General features: G+C 55.6%; 2 protein-coding genes across 2 annotated transcripts; one reads left to right on the top strand and one right to left on the bottom strand.

The window, feature by feature from the left end:
- The first annotated feature begins 1,535 nt into the window (after positions 1-1,535).
- Positions 1,536-4,010, top strand: TMEM160 (transmembrane protein 160). Its single transcript, XM_019980181.2, has 3 exons — positions 1,536-1,775; positions 3,096-3,188; positions 3,671-4,010. Exons 1-3 carry the CDS (start codon positions 1,568-1,570, stop codon positions 3,934-3,936), a joined length of 567 nt encoding a protein of 188 aa, XP_019835740.2. The 5' UTR covers positions 1,536-1,567; the 3' UTR covers positions 3,937-4,010.
- A 123-nt stretch (positions 4,011-4,133) lies between these two features.
- On the bottom strand, positions 4,134-20,121 carry NPAS1 (neuronal PAS domain protein 1). The gene is made up of 11 exons (XM_019978678.2): positions 19,966-20,121; positions 19,258-19,493; positions 12,123-12,196; positions 11,760-11,849; positions 9,662-9,836; positions 8,162-8,277; positions 7,825-7,982; positions 7,037-7,143; positions 6,465-6,612; positions 5,346-5,440; positions 4,134-4,713 (listed from the first exon to the last, which is right to left on the bottom strand). The coding sequence occupies exons 1-11, from the start codon at positions 20,064-20,066 to the stop codon at positions 4,250-4,252; spliced, it is 1,764 nt and encodes a 587-aa protein (XP_019834237.2). The 5' UTR covers positions 20,067-20,121; the 3' UTR covers positions 4,134-4,249.
- Positions 20,122-20,283: the final 162 nt, after the last annotated feature.

The following is a 20,283-nucleotide window of genomic DNA, read 5'->3' as shown; positions in this document are numbered from 1 at the left end:
TTTAATGCTTGTTCACTGCCAGCAGGCAGACTATCTTTTAGACTATCAGCCTATTTGAACTCCCTCCCCAAGTTTAACCCCCAAGCTGCCTCTCCCTCCATAAAATCCAAGCTCTTCCCAGTGGGAGATGAAGGAGCAGAGGGCAAGAGGGGCCTGGCCCAGCAGGTCGTGTAGTCATGGTTTTAGTAGGGGGGCAATGGAAAGCTGTGGAAGGTCTTCCCCTTCATGGGAGGGTTTAAGCTGGAAGAGACATCACTAGATGCTCATTTAAAACATCTGGGGAATTCCCGGGTGGTCTAGTGGTTAAGACTCCCTGCTTCCAATGCAGCAGGCATGAGTTCAGTCCCTGATTGGGGAACTAAGATCCCACATGTGTGATGAGGGGAAAAAAAGGAATCCTACAGAAGTGAGTTAACTGGGTCGTTCAGGCTTGGGGTCTCCCATGACCTTGGGCTGGGGCCAGGATCACCCAAAGATTTGATGGGGGCTGGAGGGTTCACTTCCAATTAAATTCAATCGTGTGGCTGGCATGCTGTTGCTGGATGTTTGCAGGGAGCCTCAGTTCCTCTCCACGTGAGCCTCTCCGCAAAGCTGCTTGAGTATCCTCGAAATGCAGTAGCTGGTTTCCCACAGAAAAGGTGATTAGAGAGAACAAGGTGGAAGTCATAAAGGACCTAAAAGATCCAGTCTTGGAAGTCACACTGTCACTTCCACAGTATTCAACTGGTCACACAGACCAGCCCTGATGTGATGTGGGGAGTGACTGTATACAAAATGTGAAGATCATTGGGGTCATCTATTCTTTTAAATTTACTTGGCTGCAAGAGGTCCTAATTGTGGCAGGTGGGATCTCAACCTGCGTTGAGGGATCGAACCTGCGTCCCCTGCATTGCAACGCGGATTCTTAACCACTAGATCCCCACGGAGGTACTGTGTGTTTCTTTTCATTAGATGCACTTTGTAACCTGCATCTTGTGTTCAAAATAAATAATATTTTTAAATTAAAAAAATTATGCAGTGAGAAAATATTCAGTGCCACTGGTCAGTGTTCATTATTGACTGTTACCTGAAAAAAATTAAGTTGTCTAACGGCAATCTTTTACACCCGTCTAGAAAAAAGACGGGATAGGAATACAACAAAATATTACCAGTAACCGTTCATTGGTGGGATCAGTGATGAGTTTTACTTTCTCCTTTGGAGTCTTCGAGATTTTGCAAACGTTCTACATTAAGTACCACGAGTTTTGATTTTTTGGCCGTTAGAATTGTTATTAATAAAAACTACAAGTCCCGAAAGACATTGCGCCTCCAGCTTCTGAAGACAGGCCTTCCCTCGATGCAATGAACGCTGGGATTCGCAGTCCATCCCCGAAGCAAGGTGGGACGCACAATACCGGCACAGATGACAGAGGAGGGATCACCACCATTTCGACCAGTGAACAGTGCGTACTGGTCCTGAGTGGCGCGTGGACAACCAATAGATAGGCGGCTAAGCCTGAGTGACGTGTACTTCAGCCTACGGGCGGCCCATGGGGCGGGGCGGGGCTCGGCGACCGTAGTGCGAACCATGGGAGGCGGCTGGTGGTGGGCTCGAGCCGCCCGCCTTGCCCGACTCCGCTTCCGGGGGGCGCTGCTGCCGCCTCCGCGGCCCCGGAGCGGGGGCGCTAGGGGGTCCTTTGCCCCTGGCCATGGCCCCCGCGCTGGGGCTTCGCCGCCCCCCGTGTCCGAGCTGGACCGCGCAGACGCCTGGCTCCTCCGGAAGGCGCATGAGACAGGTCTGGGGCTGGAGCTGGGGTCAGCCTGGATGGGAGACGGGGTTCCGCCTAGCCAACCTGCCCGCGCGCACGAGTGGAGGATGGGGGTGGGATTTCTGCTGGAAACGGGGCTCGAGCTTAGAAGGGAGAAGGGCTTCCGTGTAAGCGCAGGGAAGCGGCTGGCCGTAGGAGCGCAGTCTGTGCGCACAGGAGAAGGGCTTGCGGATGGGACGGTGGGTCTGGTTTATGGGTTGCAGTAGAAATTGGAGAGGTTGGTCGGGCCAGGACAGGGAGGCTTATCCAACTGCGCTGTCTAGATGGGAGAGGCTTCCAAAGAGGGCTACGGGCGGGGGAGTTGAATGCAAGAGGGGGCCTGGTTGGAGGGGCCAGTTAGGGTTAGGGGACCACTCTGCATAAGGCGGGAGCGTAGAGCCCCACAGAAGAGGAGGGAAGTTCCGGATTGGAAGAGGGAACAACCAATAGAAGAAAACCTCTCGACTGATTGGAGGGCGTGGTGCCCTTGGCTTAGGGGGCGGGGCTTCATGTGGGCCTTGGAGGTCCTGATTGGAGAGGAGGTCAAGGTACAGGATGGGACAGGGGTTGGGGGGATTGTAACCCGACCAGTCCCGCTAGTGGCATACCAGGGACTTGAATGGATGTGAATGACATCGAGGAGGAGCATACCCACCAGCAGTGAGGTTTCAGAAAGCTGAAGGGGAGGCTGGAGAGAGGCCTGGGAAAGGGGGGGGGGGGGGGGTAACAATTTGTTGGGATGTGAGAAAGAAGTGGGGCGGGGCGAGCCCATGGGGGATACACGTGTGGCAACGACGTTGACCCACATGGCCTCTTGGGATCTTCCTGTCTTGATTTGTTGTTCAGTCGCTCAATCATGTCTGACTCTTTGCGACCCCATGGGACTGCCAGCGGGCCAGGCTTCCCTGTCCACCATCTCCCCAGGCTTGCTCAAACTCATGTCCATTGAGTCGGTGATACCATCCAACCATCTCGTCCTCTGTCACCCCCTTCTCTTCCTGCCCTCAATGTTTCCCAGCATCAGGTCCTCAGATTCAGGTTCTGAATTTTGATCCTAGATCCTCCTCAACTCATGTCTTGCATCTTTGGTGTTGCAAAGTTTGGGGTGGGGAGGGACTCGGAGATGGAGACGTGAGAGGGTTTGGGGCAGATAGACTTTGGTAGGTGGGCCGCCTGGACAAGGTGGGGATTTAGGGCCGCACAGGGTGGTAGGATGAAGAGGCACCCCTCGGTTGGACTATCCGGACTGGGGGGTTGAGGGCAGGGTTTGGGCTGACGCTGACTTTTCTGCCCTGCCGCCACCCCCAGCCTTCCTCTCGTGGTTCCGCAATGGCCTCCTGGCATCGGGCATCGGGGTCATCTCCTTCATGCAGAGCGACATGGGCCGGGAGGCTGCCTATGGTGAGTGTAGACCCCCTGCACCCTGAAAGTTAGACTCTGTCCTGCGCCACTCAGTCATCCCCCCATAGTAAATGAACCCCTCCTGCTTCCCCCACCAGAAGTGCCTCCTTCATTTGTGAGTGTCCTCCTCCCCACCTCATCCCTACCTCATTGGCACCGGACCCACCAGATGGGGTGGCTCAGGGCAGGGCTGTGGGTCCGTGCCCTTTCCAATTTGACTTCTCAGCAAAGATGTGGGTCCCTGTCTCAGCCCCTCATGCTGCCCCGACTCCCATCTTATCTTTGCTCTCAGACAGGCCTCCCCCCTCCAAGCCCTAGCCACCCCTTCTGATTCCCTCTCATGTCCCCAACCTTGGCTCTGTACTACCCTTCACCCTGCCCTTGAGTGCGCCCCATCACCTTTCTAATGCCACCAGGGCCCCAACCCCCCTGGGTCCCCAGGATCAGGCTCCCTGACCCCGGTCCCCCTCTCTGTCCCACAGGCTTCTTCCTGCTGGGCGGCCTATGCGTGGTGTGGGGCGGCGCCTCCTACGTGGTGGGCCTGGCGGCACTGCGGGGGCCCATGCAGCTCTCGGTGGGGGGCGCAGCCGCGGGCGTGGGGGCCGTGCTGGCTGCCGGCCTGCTCTGGGCTTGTGCTGTTGGCCTCTACATGGGCCAGCTGGAGCTGGATGTAGAACTGGTACCCGAGGATGACGGAACCACCGCGGCCGAAGGGCCTGATGAGGCAGGCCGGCCTCCACCTGAGTGAGCCACGGGGAATCGGCCGGGCGCTGGCCAGCCTGGCCCGGAGGACCAGGACATTAAAACCTGACCCTTCCCGCATTCCAGATTCCGAGTGGTGGTTTCTTTGGTGGGGATGCTGAGCCAAGGGGGAGGGGAGGGGAGGGGAGGGGCAAGGGGGGCACGTGGAGATAATTAAGGAGGAAGGAGAGAAGAGGAGCTCCGTGGCCACAGAGCGGGAGCAGATGTTTAATTCACAGGGGCTGAGAGCCCTGCCCCCTGTCCCCTTGGGGTCCCCACCCGTCCTCCCTGTCCGGCCACGTGGAGGGCTGTCCGAGTCCTCAATCCCCCTTCCGCTGCACCCTGGTGCCCAGGGCCCCCGGGTAGGGCAGGCCCAGGGCGGGGTAGAAGGCCTCTGGGAGGGCGGGGCCCGGGCCCAGCCTCTGCAGGTGTGGGTACGTCAGGCCCAGCTCAGCAGGGCCGTAGCGGATGGTGCCTGGTGCGCACAAGCCCCGCAGGACTGGGGGCAGGAAGCCGGTGTGCAGGAGGGAAGGCGGGGGGTCCCCAGGAGGCGCCAGGCCCCACGGCCCCACCAAATCCTGCTTCAGGGCCCCCGCCCGGATAACGGACGTGAACTCGGGCCTCGTTGGGGCCAGATGGCCCGACGGCTCCTCGTCCTCACTGTCTTCTGGGTCTTCTTTCTCCCCGGGGGCGGGCTCCATTTTGATAGGTTTGCCTCGGGGCTGGGGGGCCTCGTCCTCCTCCGGAGGGGCGGCCTGCTTTCCTTCCACTGGAGGCTCTGGCTCTGCAAGAGGAAAATTTGGAAGGGTGCTGTCCTACTCATCCCCAGCCCTCAGCCTTCCCATCTGTAGAATGGGGCCACGTTCCATGGTCCTCCGCTGGGGTGGTTTTGTCCCTTCAGGGACAGTTGGCCAAGTCTGGAGGCATTTTTGGTCGTCACAGCTGGGGAGAAGGATGCGCCTGGATCCGAGGGGGTGGATGTCAGGGATGCAGCTAAATACCATACAGTGTGGCAGGCTGGCCCCCACCACAAAGTGTGACCAGGCCCCAGAGGTCAGAGGCTCCGGTCTGGACCCAGGCCATCCAAGGGGACTTCCTGTGAGGATGAACGTGTTCATATCTGCACTGGCCACCTATGGCTACTGAGCTCTTCAAATGTAGGGAGTACGACTAAGGAAATGGAACTGAAACTACTTATGATTATTCTGTGCCACACCGTACGGCCTGTGGGGTTCACCAAGCGAGTATTAAACTCAGGCTCGTGGCAGTGAGAGCCGAGAGTCCTAACTCCTAGATCTCCAGGGAACTCCTGAGTTTGAACTGTACTTTTACTGTAAATAGCCTCCACACTGGACAGCACAGGTCCCGGAGGCTGCTCAGGGCCTCCCAGGGGCTGGGCTGGGAGGTGGGGCTCACCTGTGGGCTCTGGCTCCGGGCTGGATGCATCCTCACGGGCCACACTGGCTGGAAGCTGGAAGGCATCCAGAGGTGTCTGCTCCCCCTCAGCTTGGCTGGGAAAACACATGAAATTGGGAGCTAGGGGCCCAGGCCACCCAGCCTCTGGGGAAGGGAGCCTTCCTCCTGCCCACCAGTCTTTTTAGTAGACTTCCCCTCCCCCTCTGAGAGCAGGCACCTCCCCCCACTACAGTGACTGGGGACCCCCCCGCCCCCGCCACCGGAGGCACTTAGGCCTCATCATTGGATCCCAGACTCCAAGTTGGTGTCTAGACCAGCTTGGCTCTGTCTCCTGAGGCCAAACCTCTGCAGGATGTCACCATAAGTATCCCCTTGGGCACCGCATGCTCATCTGACCTCAGCATCCTCCTTCCAAACCTGCTGCTCCTCCCAGAGACCCAGTCCCAGGCCCCGCAAAGCCAGAGATGGCCTGGTGGCTGCCACCCCCTCCACCCGTGCTGCCTGGCATCTCCCTGTCCCTAGGCTTCCAGCCTGTCTTGTCCCACAGACAGACCTCCATCTTCATGGCAGCCAGAGGGTCCTTTCACAAAGCCGATATAACTGTGACTGCCTCCAGCTCTAAACCCTCTCACAGTTCCCCAGTGCCCCACCACCATCCTCAGCTTCGTTTCTGGGGACTCTACTCCAGCCCAGAGCGCTCGCTCCCTTTGGTTCCTCAGCTGGGTCAGCCGGGACTCTGAGCTTTGTCTGTGCTCGGCCCGGAATGTCCTCCCCACCTCTAGTTTCTTTCCATCAGTTGTTCTGTCCCTCTCCTGGATATTGCCTGCCATGGCCCCCCAGTGCCCCAGAATCCACCTAGGCCTGAGGCCACTTGGCATCTGTGTTTCTCCCTAGAAGAGACCATCACTTCCTCTCTGCCTCCTGCAAGGAAGGTCTCTTCTCCTCCAGGCCTTCACTCTCACTGGACTCCATTCCCCTTCATGTTTTTACCACCTCACCCCCCTAGACTTGTCTAGCAACCCTCCCTGAGAGCTCCCACCCAAAGGTGGGAAGAGCTGGCAGAATCTTCTGGAAGGAGTTCTGAGCTCCTCATGGGGAGAGGGGGTGGGCAACCCTCACCTGAGCACATAGCTGACCCAGAGCACATGGCGCTCTCCAGGGCTCTTCCCACTCACAGCCACGGTGGCCACGGACTGCAGCCACACGAAGCCCCCGGCACGCTGAAGCCAACGGTAGTAACCGGTCATCACTTGGCCCTTGTCCAGCACTGGGCCCAGCCCAGGGACCAGGAGAGACCGGAAGGGATGGGGTGGGGTGGGATGGACAGAGAGAGACAGGTGGACAGGGAGACAGGGGCAGAGAGGGGGCGGGTGATACGGAAACAGGAAGGGTGAGATGGTGGGGAAAAGAGAAAGGCAGAGCATGGAGAGGGAGACAGAGAGAACCCAAGTCAGAAAGACTGAGAGGGAATCTGGCATCGAGGCCCCTGGAGTTTGAAGGCTGGGTCAGAGAGACCCCAGTCCCCATAAATCCCACCCCCCGCCCAATTCCTGAGACTTTGCTCAGGGACGACTCCCTTGCTGCTCGTCCTGTGATGAGCTGGCAGCAGGAGAGACCATGGTCAGCCTCAAAGAAGGACTTCCAGGGAGCAGGGTGGTGGGGTGCTCAGGTCTAGGGTGAGGGGTTCTCACGGTCCAGGTGGCTTTGGCGGATCCTGGTTGCATCCTGTCCATGGACAAACTGGTAGCAGCTGCGGCCCACTAGCTCCGAGGGCCCCAGGTCCATGTGGTCACTGACCCTGAGGGCAGGACCAACAGAGAGGTGGGGAGAAGGGGTCCGCGACCATGGGATGGGGAGAAGGGGGCAGGGTTGGTTCTGGAGTCACTCAGCGCCCAAACCCTGGCTCTGGAGTACTCTGGGCTTCAGTTTTTCCCCCTTAAAATGGGCGGGAAAATATTTAAAATAATAGTGTACCCTTCTAGGGCGGCTATGGGCATTTGAGCAGATGGCATTCGTGGGTGTGGGGTGGCCCCGGACACTCCGGAGACCCCTGAATTGTGGAAACGATTTCGCTATTTATTGATAATTTCCCCCCCACTGCCTTGTGCGGGAAACAAAGTGGATAAGAGATGAGAGACCAGTGACGCAGAAAGAAAGAGGATCAAGAACAGCTGAGCTCTGCAGGAGGGTTCCGCGAACCGAGGACCTGGCCTGGGAACAGGACACGGCCCCGCCTCCATCCCAGAAGCCCCGCCCCAAGGCCCCGTGTCGTCCTCATAGGCCCCACCTCCATCCCTGTAGGCCCCGCCCCATCCCCGCAGGTCCCGCCTTCACTCCTCTTATAGGCGGTCCTCCGCCGCTTTCTCGCCTCCCGCGTCTCCCCAGGGCCGCAGCCTCCTGACCCCTGGCCTCTTTGACTCCCCGCCCCCCCCCCTCCCGTGCGCCCCCATCGGCCCACCTCTGACCCCAACCCCGGTACCTGCTCTCACAAGCAAGGATGGTGAGACCCAGGCTGAGTCGGAAGACGATCATGTGTCCGTGCAGCGGCAGCTCAGCCAGTGGAGCTGGCGGCAACGTGTGGCCGAGGGCCACGAGGCCCAGGGCACGGGCCCGAAGGCGGCCGGTCACGTGGATGACCTGTGTCGGGGGCGGGGGCAAGGCGGGGCCCTTGGGCGCGGGGACCACAACCTGGCCACAGAGCCTGGCTCTGACCGTCGTCCCCAGCCCCTGGGGCCCCCGGGAAATAGCTGGCAGGAACATAGGGTTGGGGAGGGGACACGGGAGACAGACGCTGGGCGCGGAGAGCTCACACCCACCTTGTACCCCGAGGCCTTGACATGCAGCCCTCTCTTGGTGAGGGTGGATTTCATGCGGATGAAGAAGGAGCGCTCCTGGACCCGGGAGGACCGGGATACCTCGGTGGGACTGGCCTCTGGGGCGGAAGGAAGGTTATGGGGTCCGGAAGCGGACACACACAGGCTTCCCCAGCCCTCTGCAGACAGAGGGTCATGACCACAATCACTCTGACACACCTGATGGTTCTACAAGCCTGCTGACACCTTAGAGTAAGCTCCCCTCCTTCTCACCGGCACCTCTTTCTAAAGCTCAGATCTGACCCTATACCTCTGCTCTGAACCTGCCATAGCTCCCTAGTACCCTTGGGAGAAAGCCCAGCTATTCACCATGGCCTAAGTCTGGCAAGCACTACCTTCTAATGACATCATTTCTAGCCACAACCTCCAGGTCTCAGTTCAGACATCTCCGCCTCCAGGAAGTCCTCCCTGACCCCCAGGCTGGGTCAGCTGCCCCTCTGGGGTCTCTCCTACCCCAGCCCTGCCCACTCTGGGCCATCACTGCCTGGGGACAGTTCAGTCTCCTCCACTGGACTGTGAGCCTCGGGAGGGTGGGGCTGGGGCTCTAGCCACCGCTGTGTCTCCAACCCTACCCAACAAAGGGCTGAGCACAGACTGGGGGCTCCGGCTATCGGAACAAATAAGCCTCACAAATACAGATTATTCTATAAACCCTGTGAAGCAGTCTTATAAATAGGCTTACACCCAAATAACCCTGTCTGGGCCTCAAACTCAGGTGTAAATATAATCACGCTTGCCAACAAGTCCCACATGTGTCACAAACATCTCCCAAGCTTGCAAACACTGCTGATAGTTGACGGGATTTTCCTTTAAAGCAAACCCCATACAAGAAAAGCCTATTTATGAGAAAGACAACCTCAGTCCCCCAATATCCTAGAGCTAAAAGGAACTTGCAGTGTAGTCTCCAACAACCTCCCTCCCCAACACGGAGTGGAATTTTCCACTGGAGAGAAGGGTTAGAAGCGCAGACCCTGAAGTCAGACAAACCTGGGCCAGAGTCCAGCTCGACCACTTACATCTGTGTGACCTGGGACACTTAACCTCTCTGTGCCCCAGGTTCCTCCTTTGTAACATGGAGATCATCAGTTTCTGCTTAGTGAGTTTGTGGTTGGGATTTAATAAAATTATGTCCTTAAGAGCAGGGCACGTGTAAATGTCCAATAAGCACGCGTTGTAAATAATAACCCACAAGCACCCGCCTCCACTCTGCAGTCAGAGGGGGTCTTTCTAAAGCTCCAGTCTTGGGGATTCAGGCATCTTTAGGGAGCTTAGGTAATTTTAGGGAGCCACGTCTTACTCCTTCAATTTAGATTCTGACTCATTCTACAAAAACTTGCTTTGCCACAACTCTTAACAAGAGTGTTTTTGTTTAAAGAAGACATATTTGGAGACATTGTACCCAGTGTCCCTCAGGCCTCTTTTTTGGGGGGCCCTGGGAATTACCGATCTCAGGCGTATCCGCAAGCGAAGAGGAAGATGAGGAGGAGGAGGAAGAGGAGGGGACGGAAGGTGGGGTTGGGGGTCCGGGGGTCGGGGCCCGCAGCCCCAGTTGCTCCAGCACCTCGGAGTGGTCCCCAGGATGGATGTAGTCGAAGACGCTGCTGCCCGTCAGCTCCACCTGCCGGCGAAGGAGGGGGCGTGCAGGGGACCGGTGAGGGGAGCGCCGTCGCTAGCCCGCCTTATAAGCAGGTGTGTCTCATGCCAGTCTTGTGTTTTCATTAGAAAAATAAAAATTACTTAAACTTTGTAAAAGGAGAATATAAATTTAGGCTCTTCCCGTGCCCTCTCACTTCAAACCCAGAGATTACTAAGGATTTTCTGCCCCTACCTCCAGTATGAAGAAGCTGGGGGGAGGGGACTTCCCCTGTTGTCCGGTAGCTAAGACTGCGCTCCCAATGCGGGGGCCCAGATTCGTTCCCTGGTCAGGGAACTAGAGCCCAGGTGCCACGACTAAGACCCAGTGCAACCAAATAAAATAAAAGAAGCTGAGGGGAGGGGGTTGGAACGGGGGTGTCATAGCCTCTGTTTACCCAGTTCCTGCTTACTCACTCTCACCCCCATACGGCAAACAACTGCGCCCTGAAATGACTCACAGGATGTCCCAGCAGAAATGGAAATCGACACAAGCAGTGGAATGGCTGTCAAACTCTTTAAAGTGTTAGAACCTTTTAATTAGATTTTTACATTCAGTTCAACCCGCAGATTTCTCGCAGCGGTCCCCTCATCTCCACGCGGTCCCCGAGCCGGCAGCCATCTTCTCCCTGTGTGCTCCTCCCCAGAGTCCTCCCTGGCTTTCTTCCCTTCAGTCCTCACACACATACCCCTCCATAAGGTACTCCTCGGACCATGGCCCTCCTCTGCTCAGAAACCTCCCATGCTCCCACTGCCCCCAGGTTTGGGGGTCGCATGCTTCCCTCTATTCTCATTAAGCACCCCCCACGCCACACACACACAAGCTTCCAGCCTTCCCTCTACTCTTATCCTTCCCTTCCTCTTGTCCATATTCCCCATTCAAGGTCTTCCTCTTCCAGGAACCTCCCTCCAACAACTCACTGAAGAGCTGCTCACAAAAGCCAAAAACCAATGCACTGAATTTTCTAAATTTGCCATTTGTCAAAATCTCTGTAAAAATGCTAAAAGTTGGCAGCAATTTGCATTGATTGGATTGGCAAGACCTAAGATGCCACAAGGAGCCAGGACTCCGGGGATGGGGCTTTGGGCTTCTCTTTGCCCTCCTTTCCCTCTCAGACACCAGCTTCAGGAGCTGGAGCAGAAACAGTGGGTTGAAATCAAGGCAAAATGCAAACCAGTCAACTCAGATGCCCCCCAAAATCCTCCAAGCTGGCAAAACCTGAGTCCTCCCAATACGAATGGCTGAAATCCTTTACAAGTGTCAAGAATAGGGCTTCCCTCGTGGCTCAGTGGTAAAGAATCTGCCTGCCAATGCAGGAGACTCAGGTTCGATCCCTGGTCCAAGAAGATCCCACATGCTGCAAAACAGGTAAGCCTGTGCACCACAACCTGTGCTAATAACCACAGGTTCACCACAACTATTGAGCCCAGGCTCTACAGCCTGAGGATCACAACAACTGAGCTCCACACACCCTAGACCCTCTGCTCCACAACAAGGGAAGCAATCGCCAGGAGAAGCCCATGCAGCACTGCTAGAGTAAGTAAGCCCCGCTCTCCACAACCAGGGGAGAGCCCAGACATGAAGAGCCAGCACGGCCAAAAACAATAAGTAAATAAAGTTATTTGTTAAAAGTGTTAAGAAGAAACACGTTTTGGTAAATATCAGTACATTTGGTGACCACTCACAGGCAAACTTACCTTTCTGCTGATTGGCTTTCTTCAAATCAACCTATTACTTTAAAAATCCTCCTCTGCATTTGGTGTCATGTTTTGTCCCAAGGAACACACTTTGGGACCCTAGGAGCCCATCCTTTTTTTTCATGCTGGTTTGGTGAGGCCAAGAGAGAGGAGGGCGGGCAAGGGAGATGGCAGCTGAGCTGGGCCAGGCAGCCTGCTGCGGGCCCCTTACCTGTGAGAGACCCAGATAAATGGAGACTGTCTCTGAGATGTAGAGGAACTTCCCTTCCTGGTTCAAGGCAAATACGAAGCCGTCCAGGGACTAGAGTGGGGAGAGAGGGGGGGGCGGTTTGTGGGTAGAGGAGGACACGGCATCTATAAGAGGTTCTGAAATCTGGATCTCTGCTTGCGATGGGTTAATCCGGGGTAAAGAGTTTCAGTGGCCCTAGGGAGGAGGAGGAAGAAAGGGGAGCCCCAGCAGCCTGCCTCCCAGTTCTGGGGCTCCCCCCAGGCTGAGGCTGGAGAGAAGAGTGCCTTTCTCCCAAGGCTGCCACCAGGTGGCAGCAAGGAGCAGCAGGCGGGGGAGGGGCCTCACCTGCAGGATGTGTCCGCCCAGGTGCTGCTCAAAGACTTCGGAGACCAGTGCCACGGGACCCCTGCGGCCTGGGGCTGGGGGGAGAGTGAGGGGTAAGGCTAGAGCCTACTGGTTTGACCCCTGACCTCTGGGAAGACCCCCAGGGAAGCAGGCTACATATCTCCCTCTCTCGTACCCAGTCATGAGGCACTGGGGGGCCTTGTCAGGGAGAGACCCAGGGTGTGAGAAGGGACAGACTGAGACACACAGAGACAGAGAGACACCAGGAGATACAGAAAGGGATTCATTCATTCATCCATTCAGTCCTCCAGCAAATGCCCTGAGCATCTGCCCTTCACTGGGCAGTGCTAGAGACAGAGTGGGTGGTGACCAGGACACCCATCCCTGCCCTCACAGGGTACTCAGTCAGGGCAGATATCAATGAGCAGGAAACTAACAAATACAGAACTATCATTTGTGACCAGTGCTAGGGAGAATTGAATAGGTGGCATGAAATAAAGAAAAATGGGGTAGGGCCTGTTGAAGGAGGGGCCTTTGAGCTCAGACCTGAAGGATGAGAATGCAGCAGAAAGGAACCAGAGAAAAAGAGACAGAGAGATAGGGACATAGAGAGACACTGAGAGACAAAGATACAAATAGATGGACAGAGATACAAAGGAATAGAGAAAGAGATAAGGACGTTACAACTCAACAACAAAAGGATGAGGAGTCCAGTTAAAAAATGGGCCAAGTCAGGAAACGCAAACAGGGGCTCTGTATCAACCTAGAGGGGTGGGATGGGAAGGGAGATGGGAGGGAGGTTCAAAAGGGAGGGGATATATCTACACCTATGGCTGATTCATGTTGAGGTTTGACAGAAAACAACAAAATTCTGTAAAGCAATTATCCTTTAATAATTAAAATTTTAAAAATGGGCCAAAGAGGAATTCCCTGGTAGTCCAGTGGTTTGGACTCAGCGCTTTCACTGCTGAGGGTGTGGGTTTGATGCCTGGTCAGGGAACTAAGATCTCGCAAGCTGCACAGCACAGCCAAAATCAAAATCGGGCAAAGGATTTGAATAGATGGTAATCCAAAGATGATACACAAACGGCCGATAAGCACATGAAAAGATGTTCAACATCATTAGTCATTAGCAAAATGCAAATGAAAACCACAATGAGAGACCATTTCACACCCACTAGGATGGCTAGAATTTAAAAAAAGAAAAAGAAAAGAAGTGTTGGCGAGGATGTGGGGAAATCGGAAGCCCTGTGTGTTGCTGGTGGGGATGGGAAACGATACTGCCAGTCTGGAAAAATAGTTTGGCGATTCCTCAATAAGTTAAATATAGAATTACTATTTGTTGTTTAGTTGCTCAGTCGTTTCAGTCTTTTGCGACCCCGGACTGTAGCCCTCCAGGCTCCTCTGTCCATGGGATTCCCCAGGCAAGAATATTGGAGTGGGTAGCCCTTTTCTTCCCCAAAGAATGACCATATAACCCAGAGATTGCACTCCTAGGTACATATCCCAAAGAACGGAAAACAGGTGCTCAAACAAATACTTGGACGTGAATGTTCATAGCAGCATTATTCCTAATAGCCAAAAGGTGGAAACAGTGCAAATGTCTACTAACTGCTGAATGAATAAGTAAAACGTGCTAAATTCATACAGTGGAATGTCATTCCGCCATAAAAACAAATGGAGTCCCGATCCACGCTGTAACAGAAAGCAACTTTGAGAACCATTATGCTGAGTGAAAGCAACCGAACACATGAGGCTACATAGTGTAGGATTCCATTTATATGAAACACCCAGCACAGGCATATCCAGGGACAAGAAGCTGATTAGTGGCCACCAGGGGCTGGAGGGAGGGGCGGGAGAAGCTGGGAGAGACTGTGAACCGCACAGGGCTTTAGGAGAGTGATGAGCATGAACCAGATAGACGCGCTGGCTGCACGCTGTACAACGGTGAATGTCATGTTACATACATTTTACCCCAATAAAATTTTTAAAAGAGAGAGAGAGCGATATATAGACACAGAAATTGAGATAAAGATAGACAAAGACAGAGAGATGTGATGAGATGGAAGGACAGGGACTTCCCCCGAGGTCTGGCGGATAAGACTTCCCATGTCCAACGCAGGCAGCATGGGTTCGATCCTTGGTTGGAGAGCTAGGATCCCGCAGGCCACCATCAGTACAGAACATTTTAAAAATAAAAATAAAGAGACGGAGAGACGGAGGGAAAGAAATGCACAGAGAGACATACGGGGAAAGTGGCAGGAAGATACAGGTGGTGAAGGAGACGGAGGCAGAGACACAGGCCGTCCATCCCCCCAAGAGTCAAGAGCAGAGGGCTCCAGACATCCAGGCTGGACCTTGCAGAGAACGACTCCCCAAGGGGCCTGTGCCCAGATCGGGGAGTCAGTGGCCTCAAGGGTCCCCAAGCACCCGGCTCCTGCTGGCCTGAGGATCCAGGTCTGGGGTCAGTCACTGTTGCCCCCTGTCTGTGTGCCCAGGGACCAGTGCCTTCACTTCTCTGGGCCTCAGTTTCTTCCTCTGTCAAATGGGTTTGCTAAGAGGACTGGCTGATCCGTTAGGGGATGTTGAGCATTCATTTCGCCTAGGGAACAGAGAGGGCCTACCAGGGGCGGGCACGCAGCAGGTGCTCCCGAAACAACCTGGGATCAGTATTAATAGCCTGATTACTATTGTGATTTCCAGACCATCAAAACACCAGGCGGCGGACCGCCACCCCCCTCCCCCCCAGTCAGGACGCAGCCCCCAAGCTCCACCCCAGCTTGGCCACGCCTCCTCCCTCAAGGAGCGACCCCCGACACCCTCACGGCTGTTCACACCCTTTTCCCACCCCCCCGCCCCCCGCCTGGAGTTCCAGGGACAATAACTGAGGGGTGGTGGTGATGATGGGGACCCCTCCCCCAAGATACAGCAGGAACCAGCCGGGTGACAGGCGGGAACAATGCTGGCTGCTAATTGTCGCAATTTTCCCCTGTCATTTTTGCTAATTCCTTCATTTTCCCTCTCACAGGATCAGCCCAGGTCAGACTGAACGGCTGCAATTAACAGCGTTAATGGGCACGTCGGGATGGGGGTGCGTGTAGTGGGGAGGGCTCAGCCACTCGCTCTTCCCCTATCCTGTCCCCTGGGTCTCTCCCCATCCCTGACTGAGGGGTCTTTGAGGGGTCTTATGGCTCCTAGCCCCATCCCGCCCCAAGTCCACCGACTCCCCGCTTCCTCCTTCTCCCCTCCCCTCCCCCGTCTCTCCCAGAAATACCTCAACCCCTGTCCCTCCCAGATCTGCTCCTCGTTCACGTCCAAACCCCAGCCATCATTCACTCTTTCAACAAACATTTGCTGCGTTTCCTATCAAGTCAGCCTCCCCTGGAATAAAACTGCCCCAGTTGTCATCTTCCCTCCAAACCAGAGGGGGCGCTGAGGGGCCGAGGGGAGAAGCTAAGGCCTCACCCGGGGGTCCCGCCCCCACCGCCCATCCTCAACTGCCCTGAGGGCTTTGCTGTCCTAGACTAGGGGGGATAAAGGGCTGGGACTTCAGGAACTTGTAGCAGTCTGAGAGAAGGAGCCCCGCTGCCTTCATCAGAGTGCCTTGCTCCTGGAAGCAAGCCTGAGGGGCTGGAGCAGGTGCATTCCTGCCTGTACTTTCCTTGGCTGCATCTGTGAAATGGGTCTAGGGCTGGAGTTGGGTGGGCTCATGCATGCACACGGCACAGCCAGCTGCTGCTGCTGCTCACTCAGTCGTGTCCCACTCTTGACCTCATGGACTGTAGTCTGCCAGGCTCCTCTGTCCATGGAATTTTCCCAGAAAGAATACTGGAGTGTGTTGCCATTTGCTTCTTCAAGGGATCTTCCCAATCCAGGGATCGAACTCGTGTCTCTTGTGTCTCCTGTATTAGCAGGTAGATTTTTCACCGCTGCACCACACGGGAAGCCCCCACCCAGCTCCATAGCTGCCCAGCAAATATTTAGTGGTCCCTCACTGCGTGCAGGGTCTATTCTAGGCTCAGCAAACACGGTGTTGTAGGGGAGAAACACAACAAACAAGAGAAGGGACTCCCTGGTGGGCCAGTAACTAAGACCCCGAGCTCCCAGTGCAGGGGGCCTGGGTACTATCCCTGGTCAAGGAACTAGATCCCACATGCTGCAGCTAAAAACTGGCACAGCCAAATAAATTAACAAATATTTTAAAAAATTAAACAAGAGAAATAAGAAATATGTAATAGCAGGTAACAATAAGTATTATGTAAAGAAAAAAGACAGAAAAGGGAGAAAGGGAGACAGGAAGTGCTGGGAGCAGGGGGTTGTAATTTTTTGTTTATTTGGCTTCACCGGGTCTTAGTTGTGGCATGTGGGCTTTTGTTGCAGCATGTGGGATCGGGTTCCCTGACCAGGGATTGAACCCAGGCCCCCTGCAATGGGAGTGCAGACTCTTAGCCACTGGACCACTAAGGAAGTCCCTTTTATTTTTAATAGTGTGGTTGGGGAAAGCCTGACTGAAAAGCCCACATTCTAAGGGAATGTGGGTTCCTGGTGGAAGCATAGCAGGTGCAAAGGCCCTGGGGTGGAAGCAGGCTTCTCTGAACAGCAAGGCGGCCAACGTGGGGCAAGGGCTTGAAGTCATTAGAGAGGTAGAAAGGTGACATTAGGGAGGTAGAGGGCAGGAGACCAGGTTTGTAGCTCACCTCCCGGGGCAGGAACTTTGTCCTGTTCTCTGCGATGTCCCCAGCCCCTAGAACACTGCCTGGCACAGTTGAATCAATGACAGTGAATGACTGATAGGAGATCAAAGATGTCTTCTCTTCAGACTCAGAGCCCCTAGGCTAGACTTCAACATTTGTGATCCCATTTTACAGATGGTAGTGTGAGGCCCAGAGAGAGGCCAAGCCCAGCAACCCAGAACCCATCCCTGGAGACCCACACATATGCCTAGTATGGTGATAGAGAAGGTGGGTGTCAGAGCCAGGCTACTTGAGTTTGAATCTCATCTGGGTCCCTTGTTGACTGTGTGACCTTGGGCAAACAGCATCACCTCTCTGGGTCTCAGTTTTCCAGTTCTATAAAACAGGGATCGAAACACTGCCTCCCTCTGAAGATTTCTAAGAGAATTAAGCAAGTGAATTTGGATTCAGTGCTCAACCCAGTGTCTGCGGCGTATATTATTACTAGTATTTTTGAGGAGAACGTGGGAGTCCCCCCTCCTTTAGAGAGCCTACATTGTGCTTTTCTCTGGCAACTAAGTCACTGGCCTCGGTTTCCCCATCTGAACTGTTGAAGCAGGTTCTTGGCCTCTTGCTGAAGACCCCGGGAGAACAGATGCCCCCATTTCTTAATTTTGGGGGGAGTCCACGCAGCTCCTCCCCGGCACACTGTCCTGCCCCACCTTCCCACCTACAGGCAAGGGGGTTGCTAAGGTCGGTGGTCTGCCCCCTCGAATAACCCATCCCGGCAAGCGGGGAAGGGGGAGTCCGGACGCCGGCGGGGCTCTCAGCGTCTCCCCCTCCCTTTCTCTCCCCGGGGCTTGGGGACAATAGACAAGATGTTTATCCCCCGCCGGCGCACATGTTGTTCGCGGTAATGACAGTAATCAGCGGCGCTAATGCCGCATTCTCTCCGCGCCAGTCAATTCGCCTAATTACCGCCTGGGAAGCCGGATTATTTAAATTTAAATGGTGATTTATTGCGAACTTAATCAATGCTATTTTCTCTCCCCCACCCTCCCCCCAGACCAGGGCAGGAGGGGAATTGGGGCCCCTCCAACCCCACCCTAAGGACAATCCATCTTGGGGTGGGGTGGGGGGCGCAGTTGCCTAGGATGCCCTGTCCCTGTTACCTGAGACCTCTGAAGAACACGATTCGCACACTTCTAGTAGTAAGAGTAAAGCAATAAAACATAAAATAGAAGTAATAACAATAACGTAACACTCTGTGTAATGAAGTCTGAATAATAATGAAAGTAGATATCTATCTATATATATATCTGTGTTTTACATGTTCTATATTTTAACATATTATAGATTGCATTTCCTTATCATGTCTTGGGGAGTAGGATGTCAGCCTGTCCAGGGCAGGGACTTTTTATCCAGTTTGTTTCCGGCTGGGTCCAGAGAGCTCAGAACAGTAGCAGGCACACAGCAGATGCTCAATAAACCTGCAGGTGCCCGTTGATAAAGGTTTCCCTGGTGGCTCAGCGGTAAAAAAAAAAAAAAAAAAAAAAATCCGCCTGCCAATGTAGGAGACGCAGTTCGATCTCTGTCTGGGTCGGGAATATCCCCTGGAGAAGGAAATGGCAACCGACTCCAGTATTCTTGCCTGGAGAATTCTATGGACAGAGGGAGCCTGGTGGGCTACAGTCCATGGGGTCGCAAAGAGTCAGACGCGACTGAGTGACTAAACACCAGCCACTGATAACAGTAAGTGCTACACACTGGCTGTTTACTCTGAACCAGGTGTGTTTACGGTCTTTATTACCTGGTAGACCTTTTTCTCTTCTCAGCCCTGGGGAGGGAAGGGTCTTCATCATGATTTCCATTTCACAAATGAGGCACAGAGAGGTGAGGCGACCTGCCCGGGTGTCACAATGCTGGGAAATGGCCAAGCGGGGACAGGGACCTCTGTCTTACTGAAGCTCGCCATCTTACCTGCCGTGTTATTCTGTCCCCCTCCCGCAACCCAGGCTGGGAATTCAGACGCCAGAGTCCTTGTGTTCCCTCTGGGGTCCCTCCGGTATGAGTGTGGGGTGTTTCTTGCTCATTAGCTGATGGGAGGCCCGGGCTGGGTCCTCTCTGTCCCACTCATGCAGCTGCGGGTCTCCTTTGTGAGAATCATGAATCATTTCCTCTAATAAAAATAATAGCCCTTACTAGTGGCATGACCCCTGGTATGGCCAGGGCAGAATTCATGAAACCGTCCCTACCTGGTGAGCCCATTTTACAGATGAATAAACTGAGGCCTGGACAGCAGAAGCCGTCTGATAGCAACACACAAAAGGTCTGACTCCAAATTCTGTACTCCTTTCCTTTAGGGTGGAGGAACCTGGCCACAGCTAGCACGCAGCTCAGACCCCGAGTCCCCTGCCCCGGGGGAGCGCGCCAGGACCCCGCCCCCGCGCATGCGCACTCACCTAGGCCCGCCGGCGGCCCCGAAGACCGCAGCCCCCAGGGCGGCGCCCCGAGCGCGGCAAAGCGGCGCAGGCGGAGGTAGGTGACGCTGAGGCGCACGATGGACGCCTTGTCCAGCTGGCTGGAGATGGCTCCGGGCAGAGGGAGTAGCTTGGCCAGCTCGAAGAACTCCAGGTTCTCCTTTCCGCGCCGCGAGCGCGCAGCGTTACGGGACTTCTCCTTGCGCTGCGCCTGCAGGCTGGGCGGGCGGCGCGGAGGGACCGTCAGCGGGGCCCGGGGACTCCGGGATCGGGGGCGGGGGCCTCGAGAACGAGGGGAACGGGACGTTGGAAGTGGGTTCAACACTCTGGAGGTCGGGACAGAGCCTGAGAATGACTTCTCTGCCCAGCCGTTGGGCAGGACTTGGGGGTGTAAATGCTGGCGGGGAGGAGGAAGGAGAGGGGAGCGGTAAGAATGTTGGGTAGGAGTCCCGAAAAAGGGGGCTAGGAACCGAACGCCCAGTGTACGGTGAGTTGCAGAACCTCGGTAGAACAACTCCGGGTGAGAAAGTCTAGCCCGAGGGGGCGGGGCGGAAGGTGAGTGTGAATTCTCTTCGGATCCCGCCTTGGGGCGGGGCCACGGCCCGAGGGGCGGGGCGAAGGTGAATGTGAATCCTTGTCGGATCCCGCCTTGGGGCGGGGCCACGGCCCGAGGGGCAGGGCTTTGCTCACCAGGGTCCCGGCGGGGCCTTGACCACGAACCCCGGCAGAAAGTCCCAAGGGACGCTGCCGCCGCGACCTCCCCCGCCACCGCTGGGGTAAGGAGCCGCCATCTCCGCGGGGACCCGCTCAGGCGGGCTCAGAGCGGCCTGCGGGACTCGAGAGCCGCGTCTCCTGCAGCGGGAAGGAGCGGGAGGCAATGCTCAGCGCCGAGGGGGCGCGTGGGACACCTGGTAGGCAAACCAAGGTCCGCGGGGTGGGGTGCAGGGTCCCGGCGAGGAGCTGCGCGGGAGGCGGCCTCAGTTTCTCCTACCCGGAGGCCAGGCTACA

The sequence above is a fragment of the Bos indicus genome, chromosome 18, assembly GCF_029378745.1.
Source record: "Bos indicus isolate NIAB-ARS_2022 breed Sahiwal x Tharparkar chromosome 18, NIAB-ARS_B.indTharparkar_mat_pri_1.0, whole genome shotgun sequence".
Lineage (NCBI taxonomy): Eukaryota > Metazoa > Chordata > Mammalia > Artiodactyla > Bovidae > Bos > Bos indicus.
Note: the sequence above shows the minus strand (reverse complement) of the source record. Positions and strands in the feature narration are given on the sequence as shown.

What these genes read in the sequence shown, in the direction of transcription:
- NPAS1 (XM_019978678.2), bottom strand. Translation starts at nt 20,066, where the DNA reads ATGGCGGCTCCTTACCCCAGCGGTGGCGGGGGAGGTCGCGGCGGCAGC. An exon ending in TGCGGATACGCCTGAGATCG is followed by an intron (nt 8,278 to 9,661) that starts GTAATTCCCAGG and finishes CTTCCGCCCCAG; the next exon opens with AGGCCAGTCCCACCGAGGTA. An exon ending in ATCCTTGCTTGTGAGAGCAG is followed by an intron (nt 7,144 to 7,824) that starts GTACCGGGGTTG and finishes TCCTGCCCTCAG; the next exon opens with GGTCAGTGACCACATGGACC.
- TMEM160 (XM_019980181.2), top strand. Translation starts at nt 1,568, where the DNA reads ATGGGAGGCGGCTGGTGGTGGGCTCGAGCCGCCCGCCTTGCCCGACTC. An exon ending in CCGGAAGGCGCATGAGACAG is followed by an intron (nt 1,776 to 3,095) that starts GTCTGGGGCTGG and finishes CGCCACCCCCAG; the next exon opens with CCTTCCTCTCGTGGTTCCGC. An exon ending in GGGCCGGGAGGCTGCCTATG is followed by an intron (nt 3,189 to 3,670) that starts GTGAGTGTAGAC and finishes TCTGTCCCACAG; the next exon opens with GCTTCTTCCTGCTGGGCGGC.